The sequence below is a fragment of the Podarcis muralis genome, chromosome 9, assembly GCF_964188315.1.
Source record: "Podarcis muralis chromosome 9, rPodMur119.hap1.1, whole genome shotgun sequence".
Taxonomy (NCBI): Eukaryota; Metazoa; Chordata; class Lepidosauria; order Squamata; family Lacertidae; genus Podarcis; species Podarcis muralis.
The window spans coordinates 58,176,828-58,200,002 of NC_135663.1; the positions used below are offsets into that span (position 1 = coordinate 58,176,828).

Genomic DNA, 23,175 nt, shown 5'->3' on the forward strand with positions numbered 1-23,175 from the left:
ACATACCCATGCTCATCTAATCTGATATTTCCAACAAAGTCATAAAGATGTCTGTTAGGACTTTCACATTCAATTCTTCCTGAAAGTCTCATCAAGCTGTCAATGTCCTTGATATCTGATGTCAATGGCAAACCCTGAATCAACAAATTTTTATGGAACGCTATAACCAAATCAATACAGGAAACATTCAACACAGCAATATTTGCTTTCTCAGTCTGGGACAACTTCCTATATCAACACAGAACAACCTTACTGCCCCACTCACTTGTTTTAGTAGCATGACTAGAGAATGAATGAAGAGCTATTTTTGCTGTTTTAGCTAACCAAGAAAAATAATGGCTTGTCTTTGTTCCTCCAAACCAGGATTACAAATCAGCTTCAAAATACTGTTTGCAAACCAGAGTTTACAATCTCTGATATAACAAGAACCTATGCTTTGCTGCAAACAAAAAAGGAAGTTACTGTGGATGCACAGAGTTCATTCCTATAGCATTAATCCACCATCTACCAGAACAGATGGCTTCCAATCTTATTTTTATTGTTGAAGTGCTCTTGAAATATTAAAATTTAAGTTGCCAGCTATGAAAGTTGTGGCTAAATTGTGCCCGAATAATTTGAACATTGTTACCTTGAACATCTCTTACAGTTTTCAGTAATTTGGCTCAAATGAAACTGTTTTTGGTTTAACAGTGAGTTCTTTAGAAAGCACACAGAGTTAAATTCTATTAATACAACATATTAATGTATTCAGTAATATATGTTACTGAACCAGAGTTGCTCATACTACTATGTTTTCCTACTTGCATTCTGAAAAAAGCTGTCACAAGTGCCTATCTAAATATTCACAAATGGGACTATTTAGATACAAGCCTGAGACAATAAGATTCCTTGGGCGAACACCAAAACATTCCTAAATTAAACAGTGGCAGTAACTATGGTAGCTTTCTGGCAACCTTTCTTCATGCTTTTTGAAAAACATGTCATCAGCATCAGGTTCCCCAGAAATGCTAACCCTCAATCTGGAGATGTAACAAGTTACTTATTTCTCAGAGTACAGTGGTACCTCGGGTTACATACGCTTCAGGTTACATACGCTTCAGGCTACATACACTTCAGGCTACAGACTCCGCTAACCCAGAAATAATGCTTCAGGTTAAGAACTTTGCTTCAGGATGAGAACAGAAATCGTGCTCCGGCGGCACGGCAGCAGCAGGAGGCCCCATTAGCTAAAGTGGTGCTTCAGGTTAAGAACAGTTTCAGGTTAAGTATGGACCTCCGGAAGGAATTAAGTACTTAACCCGAGGTACCACTGTATGTGTGTATGCGTGTGTGCCCTGGAGTTACAATTACTGGTTTGTGTGACTGTTACTCCTTCTCACACTGATTACTAACAGTGAGTGACACAAATATTGCCATAGAAGACTTCTGTGTGCAAGCGTGCTGCTCACCTGCAAAAGCACTAGGGCAGCTGGCAAGAGCTCACACCCCAAAGCTTCCAAAGACGCAAACTTTATATTGAAACCCAACTTCTGCTTAACACACATTTATGTGTTAACCTTTCATTACTAAAATATTAGCAAGTTACAACCCAATTTGCAAAGGCGTGGTATGGTTTAAAATATAGGATTGAAAGTAACAATCCCTTTACCACACTGTCAACAACTGGTGGATAAACTATAAGCGTCTTATAGCTGCCATGTGCTGTTCCACAATACAATTTCCCCAGTCCCAGTTTTTGTGGCGTAGATAATTGGAGGGTGCCACTGAAATCTGCCCCCCTATTTTGCTCAAATGGAGACAACAAGAACACTTGATACCCAATCATTTGGCATTATGCAGTCGAGAAGAATTGTATGCACACCTCTGGCAGTTCGTTCATATATCTTATCTCCCATTTACTATCCATTAGTGACGACAGAAGCAACACTTTATGGCAACATAAACATTTTTAATTGATAGGCAGCAACTTACCTGTCGTATTTTTAGATTGGTTTCGCCATCTAAATTTGATGTTTCAATGTAGCACATAGCTTGTGGTTCACTTAGAGGGGGGGAAAGATTCATTTTTGTGAGTTGATCACTTTAAAAGTTATATCCATTCTTTAGTATGTTATTTTCAAAAATAAATTATGTTTATAATCAGACATTCACATTTGTAGAACATGATTATCAAAGTATGACCTTTGATACTAATCTGTATAGTAAGCCACACAAAGTTGATCAGTTGATCATACTGCCTTATACTTTAAGTAGAGAAAATATTCCAGATCTTAAGAGATTCTCAGAAAAATATTAAGCAAAGAATGCTAGCCAAATAAACATATTTGACACCATGCTAACACTACAATCTGCAGAATCACATACCACAAAACAATAAAGCACTCTGCAGAGATAGCCAAACTTTTGCACTTTGAATTTATGCAACATGAAGCACATATGGAAAAGAACTGACAGAAGCAGAACCGTTATTCCAGATGCACTGCCTATTCTATGCTTTCAATGTATGCTGAAGACCTTTCAGTTCCCCAAAGCATTTCCTGACTATTGGGTGTATATTGCTGGTAACTGTGGAAATTGTATTTTATTTTGTTTCCAATTTACTATTATTATATAAATTTACTATATAGCACACCACTTTGCAATTCCTAAATGTTAAGCGGTTTAGAAGTCTTTTAAAATCAACCAGTTAATATAGAAATATTCTGATTAATCTGATTCTGAAAGACTTAAGCTTCAAACGGCTTGGGGCCCAATTACTTGAATGAACCTATACTAGCCTGGCCATATCTTAAGCTGCTCCAATGGGGCTCTTCTCTATGCCTCATCATTAAAGGAAGTGAATTATATGGTGACACCGAAGAGGGTCTTTTGTGGAATATCCTCTTTAGCAGTGTGATTGGTGCCAACCTTTAGTTGTATTACAAAATGTTTCCACACCACATTTCTCAATTTGATATTGAGCTATCTTCTGGCCTTCTTTTCTTTAACTGTAAATGACTGAATACTGATTAGAATTTAGACTATTTCACTATACTGATTAGTTGATACATATTTACATTCTGCCGTACTTCATGTGTTTTTATAAATACAAAGTAAGGCTTAATCCTATTCACACAGTAAGTCCCATGGATGTCAGTGGGCTTACTTCTGAGTTAACATGCATAACATGGGGCTGCATATTTTGTATGGACTTTGAAAATAAACAAGGCAGCACAAAAATTAAAAAGAAAGGACACATGCTCCACTAGAGACATCAGATTGGATTTTGATTAGTGAAATCAAAATAAGATGCAATCACAGCACAAAGACTTTCAAAATCTGAAGTATACCAAGTATCGTGCAATATTTCTACAAAGAAAAATATGACTATTTGCTAACTGCATGCAGTACAAAATGTGCAACATTTACGTTTGTATTGAGGGTCCACTTTAAAAGCTCAAGTATAATAATTGCTAATTTTTGAGTGTTATATAAAATTACTGAAAGCAGGTTCTTTAGAATATAAATATGGACATTAGTTAAAACTTTAAACAGAATGCATTAATGATGTAAAGATTTAACTAATTTCAATACAGGCAGCTGCACATTGAACCATTTCAAAGAAACAGTTTCTTTTATAATATAGCATTATTAAGTATGGTGTAATTACATACGTAACAGGAAGGCAAGAAAAGCAAATTCTGGATGTTCAAATATGCTTGCATTTGTGTTTGTTACTGCAATCCTATGCATGTTAACTCAGAAGTATGTCCCATTTATTTAAATGGGGTATATACCACAGTAAACATGGAAAGGATTGCAGTCTTAATAGTCTTTAAGAACTCAAGGTGAAATAGTCCTATTACTTAAGCCCAGATAAACCTCTCTTGCTCTCCTATTTTATACGAATGCTGCATTATTTCTAGAATTCAATTTCTGTACACAATTAATATGTAAATGGTTGATGGCAGAAACACTGCTTTGGCCTAAGAGGACCCACATACACATTTGTTCTGAAACTGGTTCATTCTAACCTTGAAGACAGACTGATGAGATCAGCTGGGAGGTGTTCCCCATTGGTCACTTTCACTATTTCCCCTACTGCAACCTACATATCCCAATTTAAATTTTTTTAAAAGATTATAACACAACAAGTAAAGGGCAGGAAATCAAAGGGACAAAAGACAAAGAGAGACAAAAAGTTGGAAATTACTATACAAAGCATGTTAATAAATGCTTGATGGCTTTTTTTTTCAAAATCTATTTTAATCGGATCCAGGAAAATATGGTAATGATATAGACATATCATAATTAAAATATTATTTAATAAATATGTATATTTAGGTACAAATTCTTAAGGGAAAAACAACAACCCTTAGAATAGTTAAAATGTAAGCATCTGGTTATTTAAGATATGCAGTGGCAAAGTCATGATACTGTAGCACTGAGAATTATATTGAGTTATGGGGAAAGGCTATGGGTGCTTCTGGAGTCACTTCTGGAGGATTCCTTCCTAGATAAAGAATTCCAGTACAGTGGATCCATTAATAGTACAGAACCATTATTACTGGAATCCATGGTTCTCCAAGGTTCCCAGAAAAGTATTCCCACATTTTCTCAAGAAATTAAAATGAACACTAAATGTAAAAATAAAAACTCCCGCTTGATCTCTCCTAAGAATTGATTTTATTTTGAAATTAACACCTTCTTTTAGCAATGGAATAGGACATGAGGATAATAATAATAATAATAATAATGTTGTCAAAATTCTGGGCATCGGCTTTTTAAAACTGAGCAGGATTCATGTTCATTTAAAGCAAACATGCTTCCAGTTTAGAATGGTCCCTGAAGTAGTTATTTCCTTTGCAGCTTTTTTCTTTAAAAATATCCATTCTGCTAGACTGTGAATAGAAGGGCAAAGAAACAAAACAAAACATAAAGCAATTCTTCTATTGCATGAGATGTGGGATGTGTACCAGACGAACCTCTTCTCTATTTATTGGGCTAGTTGGCAAGGCTAATCAATGAAAGCTATCTCCTAACACCAGCATCAAATGGAACAATGGTGGAACAATGACTATCCACTTACTAAAGGATAGTAAATCCAAAATTGGTTGTCTGCTAGGCACAGTCCTGCACCATAATTGAATAAAAAATAATAATTAAAAACAACAATAAACTGAAACCAGATTAAAACACATGACAGCTTCTATATATCTGGATAGGCTTGGCTAAACAAAAGTGTTTTTAGCGTATAATACAGTGAAGCTAAGGGACTTGGGTGGCACTGTGGGTTAAACCACAGAGCCTAGGACTTGCCGATCAGAAGGCCGGCGGTTCGAATCCCCGCAATGAGGTAAGCTCCCGTTGCTCCGTCCCTGCTCCTGCCAACCTAGCAGTTCGAAAGCACGTCAAAGTGCAAGTAGAGAAATAGGTACCTTCTCTAGCGGGAAGGTAAACGGCGTTTCCGTGAGCTGCTCTGGTTCGCCAGAAGCGGCTTAGTCATGCTGGCCACATGACCCGGAAGCTGTACACCGGCTCCCTCTGCCAATAAAGCGAGATGAGCGCCGCAACCTCAGAGTTGGTCATGACTGGACCTAATGGTCAGGGATCCCTTTATCTTTACCTTTTACAGTGAAGCTGCCTGCCTGATGCCAGTAGTCAGGGAGTTCCAAGTAAGGGTGGCTGTCTGAGTCTAGACTTTTCTCTTCACTTTCCCTCATATTAGAATTACTGGGAGAGAAAAAAAATCCAGCAAATGGACATTCTCACTTCTATCCTGCCAGTGAGAACACAGCAGGGCTCTGGATGAGGCCTTTGATTCCTTTGCCCCACACCTTAGAACTGCAGTCCCCAAACACTGAGACTTGTATTGAAAATAGAATGCCCATTAAGACAGTAAGCCGAGCAAATATGGTAATATATATATTGGCCTTACAAGCCAATTCATACTGCAAAGTATAAATAATAGATGCTTCATTTTAACAAAAACAACAACAAAAAACCAAGTAAACATTATGACAAATTGTTCACTTAACATCTTCAAAAATCTTCTTTTAAGGTTATTAAAAGTTCATATAATGATATGGTCTAATAGATTTTGAAAAAAGTGCATCCTCTAAATATTTGGTCTGGACTTGTAAATAAAGTTGTGCAAGGAAATAAAGATAAACAACCTCCATGATTAAATCTTTCAAATATTAAATGTAATATTTGGCATGCTGGTGTTATGAAGAAACTGGATGTTTTTTCATGTGTGAAAACAATCGCCTCAGAATACCCCCAATGGCATGCTTTCTGGTCTTCTAAATAACTTTAAGTATTAAAATACTTTTTGTGTAAATAGCATCAGACTGATTGGAAGCCTCTGTCCTATAAAGGCCTTTATCCACTCATAGTAAGTTAATTTTGTTTAGCTTGTAAATCAATAATTTCAGTCATGCAGTATTTCAGTACTTTGAACCAAACTGGGAATAGAGGTAAAAGGCGCTTCTGTTTATTCTTTATTTCCTTGAAGCATTTATAAAGTCAATGCAAGGGTAGAGAAACCAGCCTCTACACCAGAAGCGTTGATGGGTATTCTCTACCTTGATGAGAGTAGTACAGTATCAGCAGGTATATATTCTGTGCCTTTAATTAAAACTATATCTCCAACATCTACCTGAAAGAAAACTAGGATTTGGTTAATAATCTGAGACTAACAAACAGCTCTTAATCTTTTTACTATATTTAAATATGTGTTGCCTAATAAAACTGGTAAACTACTTAAAGTGGAACTTGCAAAGGTGTTCCCAAAATACCAGAGTTCCACTGCAATAAATTGGAAGTGAAATCTCATCTGTCTATGTTCTTTCTATACATAACAGATTGGTTTTCCTCTGCATGGCAGAGGAGTAAAATAAAGACCAGGGAGGAGCAAAATGATTACACCTTTGGTCTGTTTAGACTAGTATTGTCTACTTCAACTAGCATTTGTTCTACAAAGCCTCAAACAGATTTCCCAGCAGTAATACCTGGGATCATTTTAATGATAGGATTGAATCTGAGACCTTCTGCATGCACACCATGTGATCTACTATCACTGAGCTATGGGCTCTTCCAAGCAAAATTACTGTATTGGAGTCCCAGCAGGATAATTATGATAATGGTTAGAAAGATCTTTCCTGGCTTCAGTCAAAGCATATAATGGAGAAAGCCCAGTTGAAACTTCTGAAGGAGAGATCAATCACTCTTGTGATTATGTAAATTTGATTAAATCATATTTAGTGAAATTAAAAAATACGTAACCCTTTTTTATTTTATTCCAGCAGTCCATTTCTTAGTCTTCCCTAAATATATATTGCAGTCAGGTTATATGACTCACTTAATGGACAGCAGAATTTGCTTGTACCAGAATAGTTAAGCAAGTGAGGCAATAAATTCATCATTGTGGTGTTTCATTAGCACAAAGTTGCATGACACTAAGGGGAGGAGGCCACTTTGACCAACTTTGGAATGAGACAAGGAACCGTTGGAAAACCATTACCTCCCCCGAAGTCCTTTGGTGGCAGAGCAACATTGCAGAAGGGTTTCTTTGAATGCTCACAGTGTTGATTACTACTGCTGTTCCAACACATGGACTGGGTCCAACTCACAGCACTATGAAAGGCACAAGTTATCTTTTATCTTTTTAAAGAGGCACTGGGATGCATTTGTGCCAGATTCAGTATTAAACTGCCTCTATGTGGAAATGCATGAAAATCTATACATTTCATATATTAAGCCATACAGAAATGGTCTTAAATAAAGAAATAAAATTCACATTTAAAAGTAGCTTTTCTTTTCTAATTTACTTTATTTCTATTGTTGGTATCTTTCTTTGTGCAGACGTTGCACAAGAAGACCGAGATGAAATCCTAAGATGTTCTTCCATTTGCACAAAAGCTTGTGTAAGCTCCTGCATTAAGACTAGAACTTAAAAAAACACACCTCCCTAGTACTATGCCTAATCTGGTGCCAGAAATTTGTAGAACAGCACCATCAGGTATTTTCCATCTCTTCTATTTTTGGATCAAATCCAGTATTTACACTTTTATTCTGAACACTAAAGAGATCACCTACCTTTTCCCAGTGCACAATTTCCCAAGCTCCATTTCTCAGTACTAAAAAATTAAAAACCAGTGAAAGCACAAATGTTGATATCAAATAAAACCAAACTATAGGCACGGTTTAACAAAACGATTTATAAATAACATAAAAAATGCATCATAACCATGTCACACTATCAATAAAAGCAGTCCTACACTTAACATGTGTCAACATAGAGACCATGCTTATTGGCTAGAAAATGTTTGTGGTTTACCTATTTTTATTTTATTTTCGCACAAAATTCTCTCTTTCAAGAATGGAGCAAAGAACTTACAGAGCAATCCTAAATCACAGGTTGGCCGGAGGGGGTTAGGGTTTTATGGAATTGTCCTGCTGTTAGCTCCCTGGTGGGTGATCATGTTTGCTGTAGAGGCCTACATTATGCCCAGAAAAGCCCTGCAGGCATAGATCTATCAGCAATGGTGTTCCTGCTGGCAATAGCCAGGGTGAGGTCTCAAAGTGGACTTTCTAGGAATGAAATGGGGACCCTTCATTAGACAATGAGGCCCCAGGAGCAGGCTGCTCATCTACACCAGCCTGAAGGTGGTGTAACTAATTGCCCAATGGATTCGGGGGTGAGGTGGGGACACTTCCTGACCTGGCTGGTAGATTTCCCATCATTTCATTCCCTCTCCTTCCCACTTAGGACTGCACTCTTCTCAACAACACAGATGCTTTTATCCACAACCACATTTGAGAGATGACAAATGAGGCTTAAAGTAGCCAACTTTCTAGGTAGAGCACAGTTCATATTATTCATGTATCTGTATCTGCTTTTCAAAAGTAGTCATAGTGACAATGGAAGCCAGATTTAGTCATATGATTTCAATTTTCTCCACTGTACATTTTAAAAAATTGCTGTGGCATGTCTTTACCTTGAATTTTCTTCTTGTTCACAGCATTATCAGCTTTATGCCTTTTCTGAAACAAAATTGGACAATGTTAGAAGCTACTGTACTGAAATATCAGAATGCTGCGCTATTTTGGGGGTGGGGATGGGTAGAAACTAAAAGTGAAAGCCGTTCGTTTAGGAATCTGTGTCTGGGAGTGGGGGATTGGGGTTCTTGTCGCACAATGATTCATTTGCAGCCCTGCCATTAGATTCTTGCCCTAAGGCAGGATGGGGAGCGAAAATATAAGCTCTGCAATCACTCCCACTGCCTAGACAAAGGGCCAAATGCTTCTTTTCAGGACAGTAGAGAGTGACTGCAAAGCTCCTATTTCTGCTGCCCATCCTGTCCAGCTGGGAATAAGGTACTCATTCTGAAAGAGGTTACCCACCACTGGCTTTCCTTGATTCCCAACTAACAATCCAATGCAACAATGAAAACCTGATGGTGCAACTTCACATCAGCCTACATCTTGTCATCCTCTCCTAGTTGACTGCATAGGAACAAATATACCTGCCCAGATCCATCGTATTCACACACACACCACAAACAAGGCAGTCAATGGATCCATAATTCTAACAACCTTTTTGTTTTTTCAATAGCAGCTTTTGACCCTAGGATGGGGACACCCACAAAAGTCCCACTTACTTCCAAGTAAATATGTACTGTAGCTTGTCACACTTAAGATCAATTTGATCTAATTGGTCTTCGTACATACAATATTATATCTAGGATTGCAGCTTTAAGAATTGATAGCATTTATTAACACCCCCGTTTCTAGAAATTTTATCAATATGAATATAAAAACAAAGCAGCATCCCAGGCATAAAAGAGTTACGGGTCTTCTCAAGTGAAAAAAAAATTAAATATATCAGAAAAGAAAGGATATTAGAAGGGTATGAGAAATGTATTTTGAAACAGCTATTACAAGATGGCGGCATCATTTTTAAAAACTTGTAGGTTGGATCCAAATATAACCTTCTGCACAAGGGTACCTTTGGATTCAACTCAACGTAATTTACAGAATATACATTATTTGAAGATAAATACAAGGATTTAATGTTACTTGGAAAAAATACTTACAATATCTTCTATTATTTCTTTTACAGCTGCTACAATTAAAATAAATAAGAGCGGAACCAATGTTGTATAACGTCCAGTTGGAGAAACATCTGGAATTTGCTAAAGAAAAAGAGAGGATGGAAATGTAGACTTCATTGAGAAAAATATTATTTAGTTGTTATAAGCAGAAATAAATAACAATACAAAACCTACAGTTTAATACAAAAACCCACTTTTAAATGTAAAATGACAATTCTCAAATACATGTTGAAAGTTTGAATGAAGCAACAGGCATTTCACTTTTAAATGGGAAACCCTGGGATAATGTTGCTATTGTTCCTAACTGCTCAATACTAAGCTTTTTCCACTTGCTACTATATTGGCCCGAATATAAGCTGCACCCGAATATAAGCCACACCTTTAAAATTGGAGGGGTGGGGAATAAAAAAATTAAAAATACCCGAATATAAGCCCATCCATTCCTCGCTGCTCCTGGCTGCATACGGGGGGGGGGGGGGGCTGCGCTGCGTTGCCATTGGCCTTTCCCCTTCCTCATTCTCTCTCTTCCTGGCCTTGGGGGAGAGGACGGGAGACTACTCACGGGGTGGGTGCCGCTTTGCTGCTGGTACTGTTTATCCCGCGCTCCCGGCTGCATACCGTAAGGTCGCGAATATAAGCCACACTTTAACTTTTCACAGTCGGAATTTGGGGGGAAAGTGAGGCTTATATTCAGGCCAATACGTCATCTCCTATCACCTAAGCTTCTTTCTCATACAAATCTTGCTAGATTCCTGAACCTTGGGATATAACCAACTTTGCCCCTGTAATGCTTAGCACCTCCCATATTGTTCTTGGGTATTTCTTGTCTCCTGCTTCTTCGTACAAGACATACCTTGAAAAGCTGACTCAAGCATCACCCGGAAGCATGGAATAGAATTACTGTCAAGTACTATCCAAGCCTAGGGCTTGCCGATCGAAAGGTCGGCGGTTCGAATCCCCACGGCGGGGTGCGCTCCCGCCGTTCGGTCCCAGCGCCTGCCAACCTAGCAGTTCGAAAGCACCTCCGGGTGCAAGTAGATAAATAGGGACCGCTTACTAGCAGGAAGGTAAACGGCGTTCCGTGTGCTGCGCTGGCTCGCCAGATGCAGCTTGTCACACTGGCCACGTGACCCAGAAGTGTCTGCAGACAGCGCTGGCTCCCGGCCTATAGAGTGAGATGAGCACACAACCCTAGAGTCTGGCAAGACTGGCCCGAACGGGCAGGGGTACCTTTACCTTTACCTTACTATCCAATTAGGGGACGCGGGTGACGCTGTGGGTTAAACCACAGAGCCTAGGACTTGCCGATCAGAAGGCTGGCTGTTCGAATTCCCGTGACAGGGTGAGCTCCCGTTGCTTGGTCCCTGCTCCTGCCAACCTAGCAGTTCGAAAGCACGTCAAAGTGCAAGTAGATAAATAGGAACCGCTCCAGCGGGAAGGTAAACGGCGTTTCTGTGCGCTGCTCTGGTTCGCCAGAAGCGGCTTTGTCATGCTGGCCACATGACCCAGAAGCTGTATGCTGGCTCCCTCAGCCAATAAAGCGAGATGAGCGCTGCAACCCCAGAGTCGGCCACAACTGGACCTAATGGTCAGGAGTCCCCTTACCTTTACTATCCAATTGCCCATCACCGTCATACGTTACATTCCTGCCACACTACTGCTTCCCAATACTCCTGTCACCCTACTCTTCTGCTCTCCCAACAACCCATATCTGAGGAGCAGTTTGCCAGCCTACTTTCCCCGACACAGGGGCGGAGGAAGGGGGGTGCGGTGGGGATGGTCCGCCCCAGGTGTCACCACTGAAGGGGGACACACAAAATGCTGGGCAGCACTCACAGCGTGACCTGCAGAGTGCCCGAGCCACATGTCTCTCCAGGGAGTGACACGGTGGCTTGCGCACCCGCAGGCTCTGTGCTACCCCAAACGGTCCGCCCACTGCCTCCTCCTTAGCTGTAGGGTGGCTGAGTGGGAGGAGGCAGGCAGACTCCTTGGGGGCCCCCGCAGAGTGTCCTGCGCCAGCTTGCTCCACCCTGTGGGACGGTTGGCCCCACTCCCAGATAAGCGCCACTCCAGATGCCTGATCGGCTTGCTCCGCAGCTGCCCAGACACTGTCTTATTCCTCTCTGTCCCCAGGTACCCAATTATTTTTAGTGCAACTCCTTGCAAAAGAAGCAACTGCAGTGAGAAGCGGTTTGTAGAAAAAAAGAATTCTAGGTACTATGGCAAAGTCCCTAAAAAGTGTGATGAATAGACACACAAATTTCCTTTTCTCTTAGTAATTCTTAATTTTGGGTCAAGTGTGAAAAATACAACTGTTAAAGTGAGTGTACAGTAAGCTTCTATTACAACAACGTGACTGCATCAGTAAGAACATTAAACCGTGGTTTAGTCTTATGTAGATAAGCTGCAGTGAGCCAAAGCAAAGAGCTGGGCTTGTATGCTCCCCGCTCCCCTTTCCTCTTCCCATGTGGCAGAAAAAGGACTTTGGCAAAGATCAGTTTCACTTTCAGAGAGTGTCAGCTTGTTCTGTCATATGCACCAGGTTTTAAAACATAACAGTTTGTTGTGAGCAAGGATTCCTTGTTCATATGACACAACAAGCCAACATTCTTTGGAAGTGACAGTAAATTTGTGGGAGAAGAGGGGAGTGGGAGAGCATATGAGCCCAATGCTATACTTAAGTTTTCTGCAGCTCACCTATATAGTTGGCTCAGCATTACATGTGAACACAGACATTATGCATTTGTAAAAGCATCACTGTTTATAAACACGACAATTCTCCAGTGTTAAAACAATGCATTTCAAAGACATTTCCCATGAAGTAGTACCACACCACACAAATTGAATGGATGAGGACCTGGCATTTCAGGGACATTCAAAGCAATTTTACTTTTGACATATAACAATTGAATATTATTAAATATATATTTACCTCGTCTAGCTTACCTGAAGCAATGCAATGAAAAGAAAAAAGGCATTAGCAGCTCTTCTGAACTGGGAATAGAGGAACCTCGGCAGGAATGTGATTAAGTTGTATTTTGCAGTGCTAAGAAACAGAGATTAAAACTGTATGTAGTTAAGAGATAGAGATAAAAATCACACAGCACCCTGTATTCAGAATGCACTAATCCATAAGACACCTTTCAATACTGTGGAGGTAGTATTATGGAACAGTCAATGCTCACAATGTACAATTATTTATTTTTCCTTTTGTGGTCACTGCTTAAAACTATTTTGCAGTTTCTCACAGTACTTCAAGTTGTATCCAAGAAAACTCAAAATGAGCCCAGAACACAACCATTTTCAGTGCCATATACATGCATAAGTTTTGGTATGAATGTCATGGACACTTTTTAAAAAAACTACATGATGTGTACTTTTAAAAAATTAAAATTAAAAATGCTCCACTAAGTCACATATCAAATGCAAAACACAAAAATATTTGCATACTAGAAGTTGTGTTCCTGCTCACTCTACTCACCAACCACACCACCATTCCTCCACTTTAACCTCCTAGAGTTTTCCCTTCTCACCCCATACAACTACCAAGTTCACTTTTCAACTTCCCAACCCCATTTTCAACTTCCCAACCCCACTTCTCCCTGCTGTTCTGCAGACCTACTTTGCAACACCACCTCCTTATTGCCCTCCTGTTGTTCAACCCCCTTTTGCACACAGACCACTCCCATGGTAATCTCCTGCATCCTTCTGCACATATCAATGACTTAGCACTCTTTTCACCTTCTGCCCAATTATGAAGCCACAATCGCCTCCTATTTGTCAGACCCTTTCATGCCTCTGCTTCAAGCTTCAACTAGTTCCCATGCCTCCCACTCCCTGCTTTTTTGCAACCATTTTTGCACTGTTTTCACATTCATTCCCTCCCTCCCCCCTCCACTTTCCTCCTCTCTTTTCTCAACTCTCCCTTATGCACACACCACCTCCATTTCCATGGCTCCTCCTCTCTCCTATTCTGCAGCCACAAATTTTAGCAAGGATATGTACCCAGGGGAGGTTTGTCCCATTTCACTGCCTGCGGCAAAGTGGGAAGGTGCCCCCGCTGCAAAGCCTTGGTTACTGGGGTTGTGTGGCGATGGAGGCTTTCGATGAGATTTTGCAGAACTCCTGCAAAACCCTGAGGAACTCTTGCACCACCTTGTAGGATTCTGCTACCACAAGTGGCTGCTTCAGCCCCTTTCATGGGCAGGCTTGCCCTGGTTGTACCCATTTCTGCTATAACAAACAAGCTAACACCAAAAGGCCTTTTAACAGGGCCTTTCCTAACTCCCTTCTCATTTTACTCAAACTTATATTTTAAACTGCCACCCCATGCTTGCTGTATCCAAATTTCTGCCTCCTCCATTCCTCATTTGCCTCATGTGAGAGAGCCATCAAATATGCAGAGCCATCAAATATGCCAAAGTATTCTACACAAACCTCTGCAGTATTTTAAAACCACTGTTTTCCTCACAGTTTCCTCCATCCCTAATCAAACTGTTGTGTTGTTTTAAACCAGCACTTTCCCCCTCTCAGTGCTTCTCCCTTCTCACTCCTATTGCCACGTTTGTGCAATCTACCTTCCCTTCTGTTTCCCTCCCATGCCTTGACTTCATGCAAATCCAGGATCCTGATGCAGCATCTCAAATCCTTCTGTGGGAGCTGTGTGATAATAACCTTATGTTTTTATGTGTATATGGAAGAAGAAATCCAGAATGTATTTCAAAATAAACTACACACAGTTGTTTAATCATGTGATATAATGTCATAACAACTTGTGCACATGTAATTCAAATTGTTCTTGGGCCTATGTGTTTATACTGAAGCCTCAAGGTGTTGTTGCTTCAGATAATGCTACTCTGCAATGTCCCAAGCTCTCATCTGAGGTAATTTTGCATAAGAAAGTCTATGGTACTTTCTCTCCATGGCTCTTCGTCAAATGTTTGTTTTTAAATCTTTCATTCTATTTCCTTCAATATCCAGTAGATGGCGTTAGCATATTAGACACTACACTTTTGTTGGATGGAAAAAAATGGGATATTGTCCTCTCTCCTTTGAGCAGGTGTCCACAATATAACTTGCCAGCATGCCAGGAGCAAGTGTCCCAGCAGCCTTTCCTTCCCTTTTCCAAAGTGCATCTTTCTTCCAAGTCCTCTGCGCTTACCAAAGAACTCCAAGAAACAGTCTCATCTCATATGTGGATGTTTGAAGTACATAAGAAATAGTGGGAGAATCCCCTGCTGTTTCTAACCTTCTCCAAACTGCTGCATAAGTGAGACAGGTCTTTGCTTCTTCCAGAGAGTTGCATGCCTAATGGTATGAAGCTGGCACCCCCTACAATAAGTTTTAAGGACCAAATTAAGGCTTGGTTATTTCAGCAAGCCTTCCTTGGAAAATGATTTATTTTTATAACCTTGTTGAATGAATCTGACCAGTTTCACTAATACACCGCTGACTTTGGAAGCAGCTGCAATTAGGAAAAGCAGCACACCATTTCCTTCCACAACAGAGTTCTGACCATCTCCATTGCATTTGTAGCAACTGTATAAAGCTACTGTTAGGGTTTGATCTATCCCACCTGAGGCCCAGGGAGCACGCACTCTGAATATCCTCCCATTGAGGATATTCCCCACTAGGGAAGCTATTAATAAATTAGCTGCACAAAATGCTCATCCCTCCCGCCCCAAAGTTACAATGAATGTTTGCGTTTTGAGAACAAGAAAGAGATGAAGGCATATCCAACAACAGGTCGGATCCGAAGCTTTGGCAATTTGAGCTCCATTTGCACAATATGCCTCTGATTTGGAGATATTCTCCTACCCCACTGCATCTCCCTGAGCTAACACATTCTTCAGGTTCCTCTGATCCTCCAGAGAAACTTGGGAGAGGACATGGAGGTTGCAGGGAGGAACAGAGAATAGGAAATATTCTTATAGGAATGGCTTTCTGGATCCCATCCAATATTTTTAAAATGAATAATAACCGTTTCAGTTTAACACTGGTGCCTGGGTACTAAAAACAAAAAATAGCAACATCAATCTCAAACACTCTAGAATTTATTGTAGCTTTGTTTGGAAAACATTAGGAATGTTCTTCTTTCAGGCATCAATTATTATTAACTTCCAGTTAACTGATTTAACTGCTAACATGAATCTCTTTTTACAAGTCCCCATTCAGAGTGAATTAACTTTTTCTAAGAGTAGGTAACATGTCCTGCCAGATTTTTCTTAACACTCCCATTTCTTTAAAACCGTACATAAATCGTAACAATATAAAATTGTAACTTAATAAAAACAAAATTAACAACTGCAAATTATAAAGAGGTTATAAGAGTTAGTTATAAATACCTGACGTGATTGTTACAAAATTTAGAGAATTGTGGTTGATTGATAAATATAGTTCTCACTTCTTCCTGATCAGCTAGTGAGGTCTTCTCTGAAACATCATCTGTCTTCTCATAGCCTGTAAAATATTAGCCACTTAATATACAGTTAAACATATTTATAGCACAATGACCTACATAAAAACCACTGGGAGAACTAATCCAGAGGTTTGGGTTGCATCACCATTTATTTACATGCAAATGACATGCAGCTCTGCCTTATATCCCAGGACGCTTTGGATTTAATGAACTGGTATCTGAAGGTAGTTTTGTTCTGGGTGAGAGAAAACAAGCTTATGATAATCCAGACAAGCTGATAGCACTATGGGCAAGAATCCTGATGTATCTGGATGGATGTGTGCTACCAGTCTTGGCACTATCTGTGAAAGCATTACCGAGGAGTGCATTTTACCATACTGCAAGCTATCTAGAGAAGGCAGATCTAAACTGGGGGCTCATCCACATTTCCATTTGTCACGTACTTTCAAGTCACGGGCTGAGAGGTGGTGGGGTGTTTTTTTTGTCCTGTTGCAAAGCCACTGCAGAATCTGAATAAACATCAATCAGGGTGTATACACATTAATGTCTGTTCAGATTCAGCAGTAAACAATGAGTTTTCCCAGGAAAAGCGGCAGGACAAAAGAACCTCTTGGACCCATGACTTGAAATCACAAGACAAACGGAAGTGTGGCTATGCCCTTGGTTACCCATGCACTAGTGACATCCAGACTAGACTACTGTAATGTGTTTTATTAGACGAATGTGATCTGCATTTTAAAAGGATCCAGAAATGTTAACTGGAACAAAATGTGGCTGCTCAGATGTTGGTGGAGCAGGGCAGTCAGAGCATGTGATATGGCTCTTACATAAATAGCACTGGTTGACAGTATGTTTCTGAAGTGCGATACAACTTTAAAACAGGGTTGGTAACCCTTTTTAAATGTTGAGAGCCACATGTTCTCAATCAATTGTTAAGTAACCTGAATTTCTCCCGACCCCCCATCCTAACCCAGCCCACCTCTGGTTTCAGCTTCACCCAGATTCTTGCCTTGCCATTCCCAAGACATAACCCAAAGACTGCCCTAATTTTTATTTGGGATATCTCAATGATTTCCCCTCCCACATTCCAGATTACTGCATCATTTATACTTAATCATTAAAAGCTCACAAATCAAGTTCTGAGAGCATTATTTAAGCTTTCACTCCCTACTTGTCAGCATCCAGAGGCATCTGGCTGGCAATGGTTGGAAAAAGAATGAAGGAGATTTTATTAAATGGAGAAATTCTGGTATTCATATCCCTTCTTATGGCCTGCCTCATTCTTTAGCTTTTAAAGTGCTACCAGACTACAACTTCCATTATTATCAATGGGAAACACATTCCGTTATTTTCAATGGAAAATACAAACACTCACCTAGGTGGATCCATAGATCAGATTTGGTATAGGAAAACCAGTTACATAAGTGAGTCACCCTCACATAACCTCAATGATGCCAATGATATCACATAACCTCAATGATGCCATCAGGCACATATCGAGCAGTACTTTCTTTTCCCCTAGGAAAAAGGTTGCTGGTACTCATCATGATCCTCTTCACGCTCTTTTCTCTCTCACACACACTTTCTCCTGCCCCCCCCCTCAATTAATTAAAGCCCCACTTTGCACACCCCTTCCCCTTCTTCAACTTCCTCCCCAACTTAACCCCCTCTGCTCTTCACACCCACCCAGCATCCTGCCCTCCCTTCTCCTTCCTTCCACTCCTCCCAGCCACCAGCCACACCATTTGTGCTTTCCCCTATGACACAGCATGGAGGACAGCATGGCTAGCAGCAGAGGTTGCTGCCTCCTCCCCTTCCTTCCTTCCTTCCTTCCTTTCTTTCTCCCTCCCTCCCTCCCTCCCTCCCTCCCTCCCTCCCTCCCTCCCTCCCTCCCTCTTGCAGTCATGGAAAGAGCAGAGACAAAAGGGAAGCAGGCCTTGTGCTCACCCAGCCACTTGTGGCGCAGTGAGGCAGCAGCATAGCAGCACCTTCAAGGGGAGAGCATGCATTGTGGGGCAGCCGAGGGGGGACGGTGCAACCTATTGACTAAGATCAGCAACTGCAGCACCAAACAAGGGCATCCTTTTCCTCACCACTGCCTCAGCCTCCTGCTTTTCACAATCTCCCTTTTAGCCACGGTTGCTTGCATGCTCTCTCCACCGTCCAATTATCTTATTGCAAGATTTGCTGGGGGGTGGGGAATTGTGCCAGTACTGTGATACCATTGAGTATCACTAGAAAAAAGCACTGAACGCACAGAGGTTTCTAAGAGTGCTTCACGGTCCATTCCTACTGTCCCTACCATCCTACAGTCATTTATGGGGTTTGGAGGACATCTTCCACACCAGCATAGAGGCAACAGGTACACAGACCTCAGTTTCTGAGCATGCACCAGCTGAAAAGCCTCAGGAAAGTCTAGGGTTCTTTTGGACCTTTTCAACACCCTTATGCACTGGTTTTAACTCTATGTCTAAAACGGGATCAAAAGAATGAATCTCCCCAATCCACTAAAAAATACAGGGGGGAAATGGAATTAATCTACAGCTGTAGCAGAGAATTAAAACCCCATTTGAACTGAGGGCATGTGGGCCTTGCAGATTTTTGTAAGAATTCCAATAATAAAGTACTACTCCCTCTCAAAGTTAGTTCCAAGATGCTGCTTTAGCAGAAAGATTTCAAGGACAAGCCTTCCAGGAAATTCTTGGTATCAGTATTCCTCTCCCCTAAGAAATTAAGCAGTGGTTTGGTTCATTGTCATTCTTTATCAACTGAACAATTATACAGAATGAAATGTTTGGCATCAAGAGACAGTTGAGAGGGCTTATCTAACTGAGTAAATGTTTGAAGATTTTCTCCTTTAAAGATACTGCCATTGTCATATAAGGACTTAAGAAATACTAGAAATATTTCGTAATTCTAATGAGTAAATCCAAATAAGGGAAGGGATGGTGGGGTGGTGAAGAGTAAAGAGCAGGAAAGTTCAATATTGTTATTATTCCATGGTCTGTTTTTTAAACAATGTAGAGACACTGTATATATAGCTTGTTTGGTCACAAATCACAAAGCCATAGTCTTGTAAAAGTAACATTTGTTTCAATGAAACTAATACACATTGCATCTTTCTGTTATTAATATATGGAGGGTTCTGCCAAGTATCAGTTCTACAAGTGTAGACTGATTTTAAAAATGTAAACTTATTTAAGTCATTTTAATTCTCCTTTGAAATGTGAGTATTGTGCATTCTAATCATTGTTTTAAGCATGTTTCTTGAAAATATGGGGTAGATTGATAAAGTTATTGAGGCTCAGTTCCAGGTTTACATTTGGCCTCTGCAATACAATACTATTTACAAAGCTTTTCTGCATTAATTTTTCTTCGTTGTTCCTCACATTACAAATTGCATTCTTTGACCGACTCTATGCACACAAAGGCCTTGTAAGCCTCTTACAAGTTACAGTAATCAGAATAAAATTACTAGCATAAAGTATTCTCTGTCTTAATTCTGTACAAAATTAGACGAGGGAAGTACAGTACAGTATTTGTTAACTGTAGCCAGATCAGTTTCTTTACATATCTGTAGAAATTCTTTCTCTATCCAGGTTAATGTTTGAAATGTTAATATTTTGAAGATATCATGACATATTATTTATAATTTATCACAGCTTCAAATGTAAAATATATAAGCTCTGATCCACTTAGTTGCCAGATGTATAGGGAAACTTTTTTCCATGCATGTATGTATCCCTAGCAGCAACAAGAACAGTGTGTGCTAATAGGCAATGTACTTGGGTTTCTACTTTCCAATGCAATTACCGGCACACACAGAACCCTCTTTAAAAACCAGTAGCCATATCTATCAGCTGTTTGGGAGAGGGAGTTGGATTTAATTCTGCCAACTCATCAGCATGATTACTATTTTTTTGTAGAGCGTTCCAGGCACGCTGCACATGCGCTGTTAGGCTGCAGCCAATCAGCAACCTTATGTAAGATATCCATTGCTGAACCATAACATTTTCGACAACAGGTTTATATTAAAAGGAGCTTTCTGCACATATAAAAGTAGTGATCTTGAGATGCAGAATGAAGTCAACGAGGCATTCAAAGGAGGTGTCGAGAGTAATGGGAGATTTCAATTACCTTCACACAGATTTGAGTAAATGCATATTACAGTCGTGACAAAGAGGTAAAATTTCTAGGGACTCAAAATCCCCATATGTTTCTTAAATGACTAAACCCTGGATTTGTTGCTCATGGAACTGACCACAGGGATACTGACCCCGGACTTAATCCTAAATGGCACAAATTAGAAACAGTGACTACAGTGGTATCAAATTTAACTTATAGTAAAGTGGGAAGAAGTAAGGGGATTGGTGAAAAGGAAGCTGAAAAGGAAATTGAACATACTTATTTAGATATTATTTATTTAAATCTCTCTAGAACACCTGCAGGTACTCAAAACCACCATATTAGATGCTCTGCTAAAATGTACATCACAGATCGTGACAGGTCCCATCAAGTCAAGGAGGTTCCCATCTCATCTCCTTAACAAGCCTAAATGATTGCCCAATTGAGGAAAACAAAAAGGAACGCAGATTTGTATTAAAGAAATGCAAGAAGGCAATGATGAGGGCAAATAGATATATATGAATGAAGAGTGTATTGCTAAAGACCAACAATAAAAAAAAATCTTAATACATCAGAGGCAGGAAACTGGATAAGGAAGCAGTTGAACTGTTGAATCCAAAGGGTGTGAAAATTGTTCTAAAGGAGATTAGAGAGATTACATCAGTCCTCACTGCAGAAAATGTAGGGCAGATTCTCATGCAGGAATGGACATTTTCAGGAAGGAAGGAACTGAAGAAGTACAAGCAGGAGAGTGTCATTGTGCTTATGTTCTGCTTGTGGGCTTCCTGTAGGCATCTGAGTGGAAACAGAACAGTGAATTAGATGGGCCTACGGTCTGATCTTACGTTCTTATGACACACCTACCCATTAGCTATTAAACAGCATAAAAAGTCTCATGATTCACTAGTACTGTAGATAAGAAAATGTACATAAGAACATAATTCAAGGTCCATCATTCTGTTTCCAACTCAGCCAAGTACCAAAAAAAGCTAACAAGCAGGAAATGAAAATGGTAGTTATGTTCTACTGTTCATTTCCAGCATCTGCTAGGAGGTTCAGGTTAGCTGTTATGGATAAAAGCAGCTGACAGACCCAACAGGAAGGGTAATGTCAGCAATATTACACATTCCAGTCAATAGATAAGCAATTTTACATTCTTCATGAATCCAATTGTGCCCTGGTGACTTGTTAGTTTTTAAAATTGTTAATTGGTTCTAAAATTTCACCATTTGCCACTTCTCTTTGGTGGTCCTTCAGCAGCACTCTCTGAAAAAATATTTTTATATTTTGGCATATTTTCAGGAAAATAATTTAGTTTCACTCCTATTTCCCTTCAGCACCCCCTTTCATCTGCACCATTCAGTAAGCCTCTAGATTTTTGTTTTTAAGTATTTAAATGTTTAGTAACTTTTATATTTTCAGAAATTTGCTCATTTCCTTATTGTCAATTTACATTTGTTTTTCTGGATTTTGTACCCTTTTTATATGGAAACTTTGTTACCCTTCGATTCTGCTATGTAGCCATGCTGGAATATTTCCCCTAATCTGTGAAACTATATAGGAATATAAAATAAAGTTGATTTTATATTCCTAGAGCTCACTGCCACTCATGTTAGCAGTTACCATAATTGCTGTAGACTATTTTATTTGCCTCCATATTTACCTGTATCTTGGAAATTATTTGTTCCCTGTTTCAGTTGTTACTACCGTTCTGCTAATTCACAATCACTTCGTGTATCTAATAAAATAGGTTCTAGCCATTTAAACCACATTAATATGTTGGTCTTTAAGGTGGTGGTACAAGTTCTGTGTTGGCATTGGTACAACTAGAAATAATCATTAAAGCTTTCCCAACACCAGACTTCCTCAAATTTGAAAAAAGGGGGAGACAATATTGAAAACGTAACTTCTGGGGATTCAATTCAAATGTAGGTAAATTCTCTGTGCAAAATATTCTTGTTAACATTGTTTGACTTAGCCGCCATTAAAACTTTTAAACCTTTATTTATATAACTTCATAAGACATTGTCAATAAAGAGTCTTGGTTTCCCCTTATGTTTTAGTAACAATCTAACACAATAGCTGCATTCAGGCATAATGCCAAAGCATACATGCACATGTAGCAAATTATGATCTGCTCACACCATAATTTGCCAGCAAAACAAGATCAAACCCTATTTTATAAACAAACCATGGTTTGCTGTCTTTCCATGCAAGGGCAAACTGTCGGTTTCCTGAGAAATGTTAAGTTCTTCAGAAAATCACACCATAGGAGGAAAAGAGGAAGGGGAGGGGGGAAAGGAGGAAGCCCAAGACTTGTCACTGTTCATTCATATAACACCAAACAGTGGTTTGGAATAACATCTTAATGCAGATAGTATTTGTTGCACTTAAGTTAACTGCAACCAATGAGGTTCAATATAAATTGTTGGAGTATGGATTTGCATCCCTTTGCTAGCTAGCTATATTGAACACACTTTCATGCAAACAAATGAAATACTTAATATTAACCATGTGTAGCCTCCAGACCTGACT

At 39.7% G+C, this 23,175-nt stretch overlaps 1 protein-coding gene across 6 annotated transcripts in view; it reads right to left on the reverse strand.

Annotated features, from left to right (window-relative positions):
* The window catches only part of ATP8A1 (ATPase phospholipid transporting 8A1), a 74,231-nt gene that overhangs the window by 42,836 nt on the left and 8,220 nt on the right, over positions 1-23,175 (reverse strand). For 2 of the 6 annotated variants that reach the window (XM_028745229.2, XM_028745226.2), the window contains exons 2-9: positions 16,442-16,556; positions 13,044-13,143; positions 10,080-10,178; positions 8,982-9,027; positions 8,080-8,120; positions 4,014-4,087; positions 1,972-2,041; positions 7-134 (exon numbers count right to left, since the gene is read on the reverse strand). In XM_028745229.2, coding sequence (XP_028601062.1) covers positions 7-134; positions 1,972-2,041; positions 4,014-4,087; positions 8,080-8,120; positions 8,982-9,027; positions 10,080-10,178; positions 13,044-13,143; positions 16,442-16,556 — 673 coding nt within the window. Of the gene's footprint in view, positions 1-6; positions 135-1,971; positions 2,042-4,013; positions 4,088-6,566; positions 6,637-8,075; positions 8,121-8,981; positions 9,028-10,079; positions 10,179-13,043; positions 13,144-16,441; positions 16,557-23,175 lie in introns of those variants that run through there. The other 4 variants (XM_077934325.1, XM_077934324.1, XM_077934327.1 and 1 more) reach the window with 2 other exon arrangements.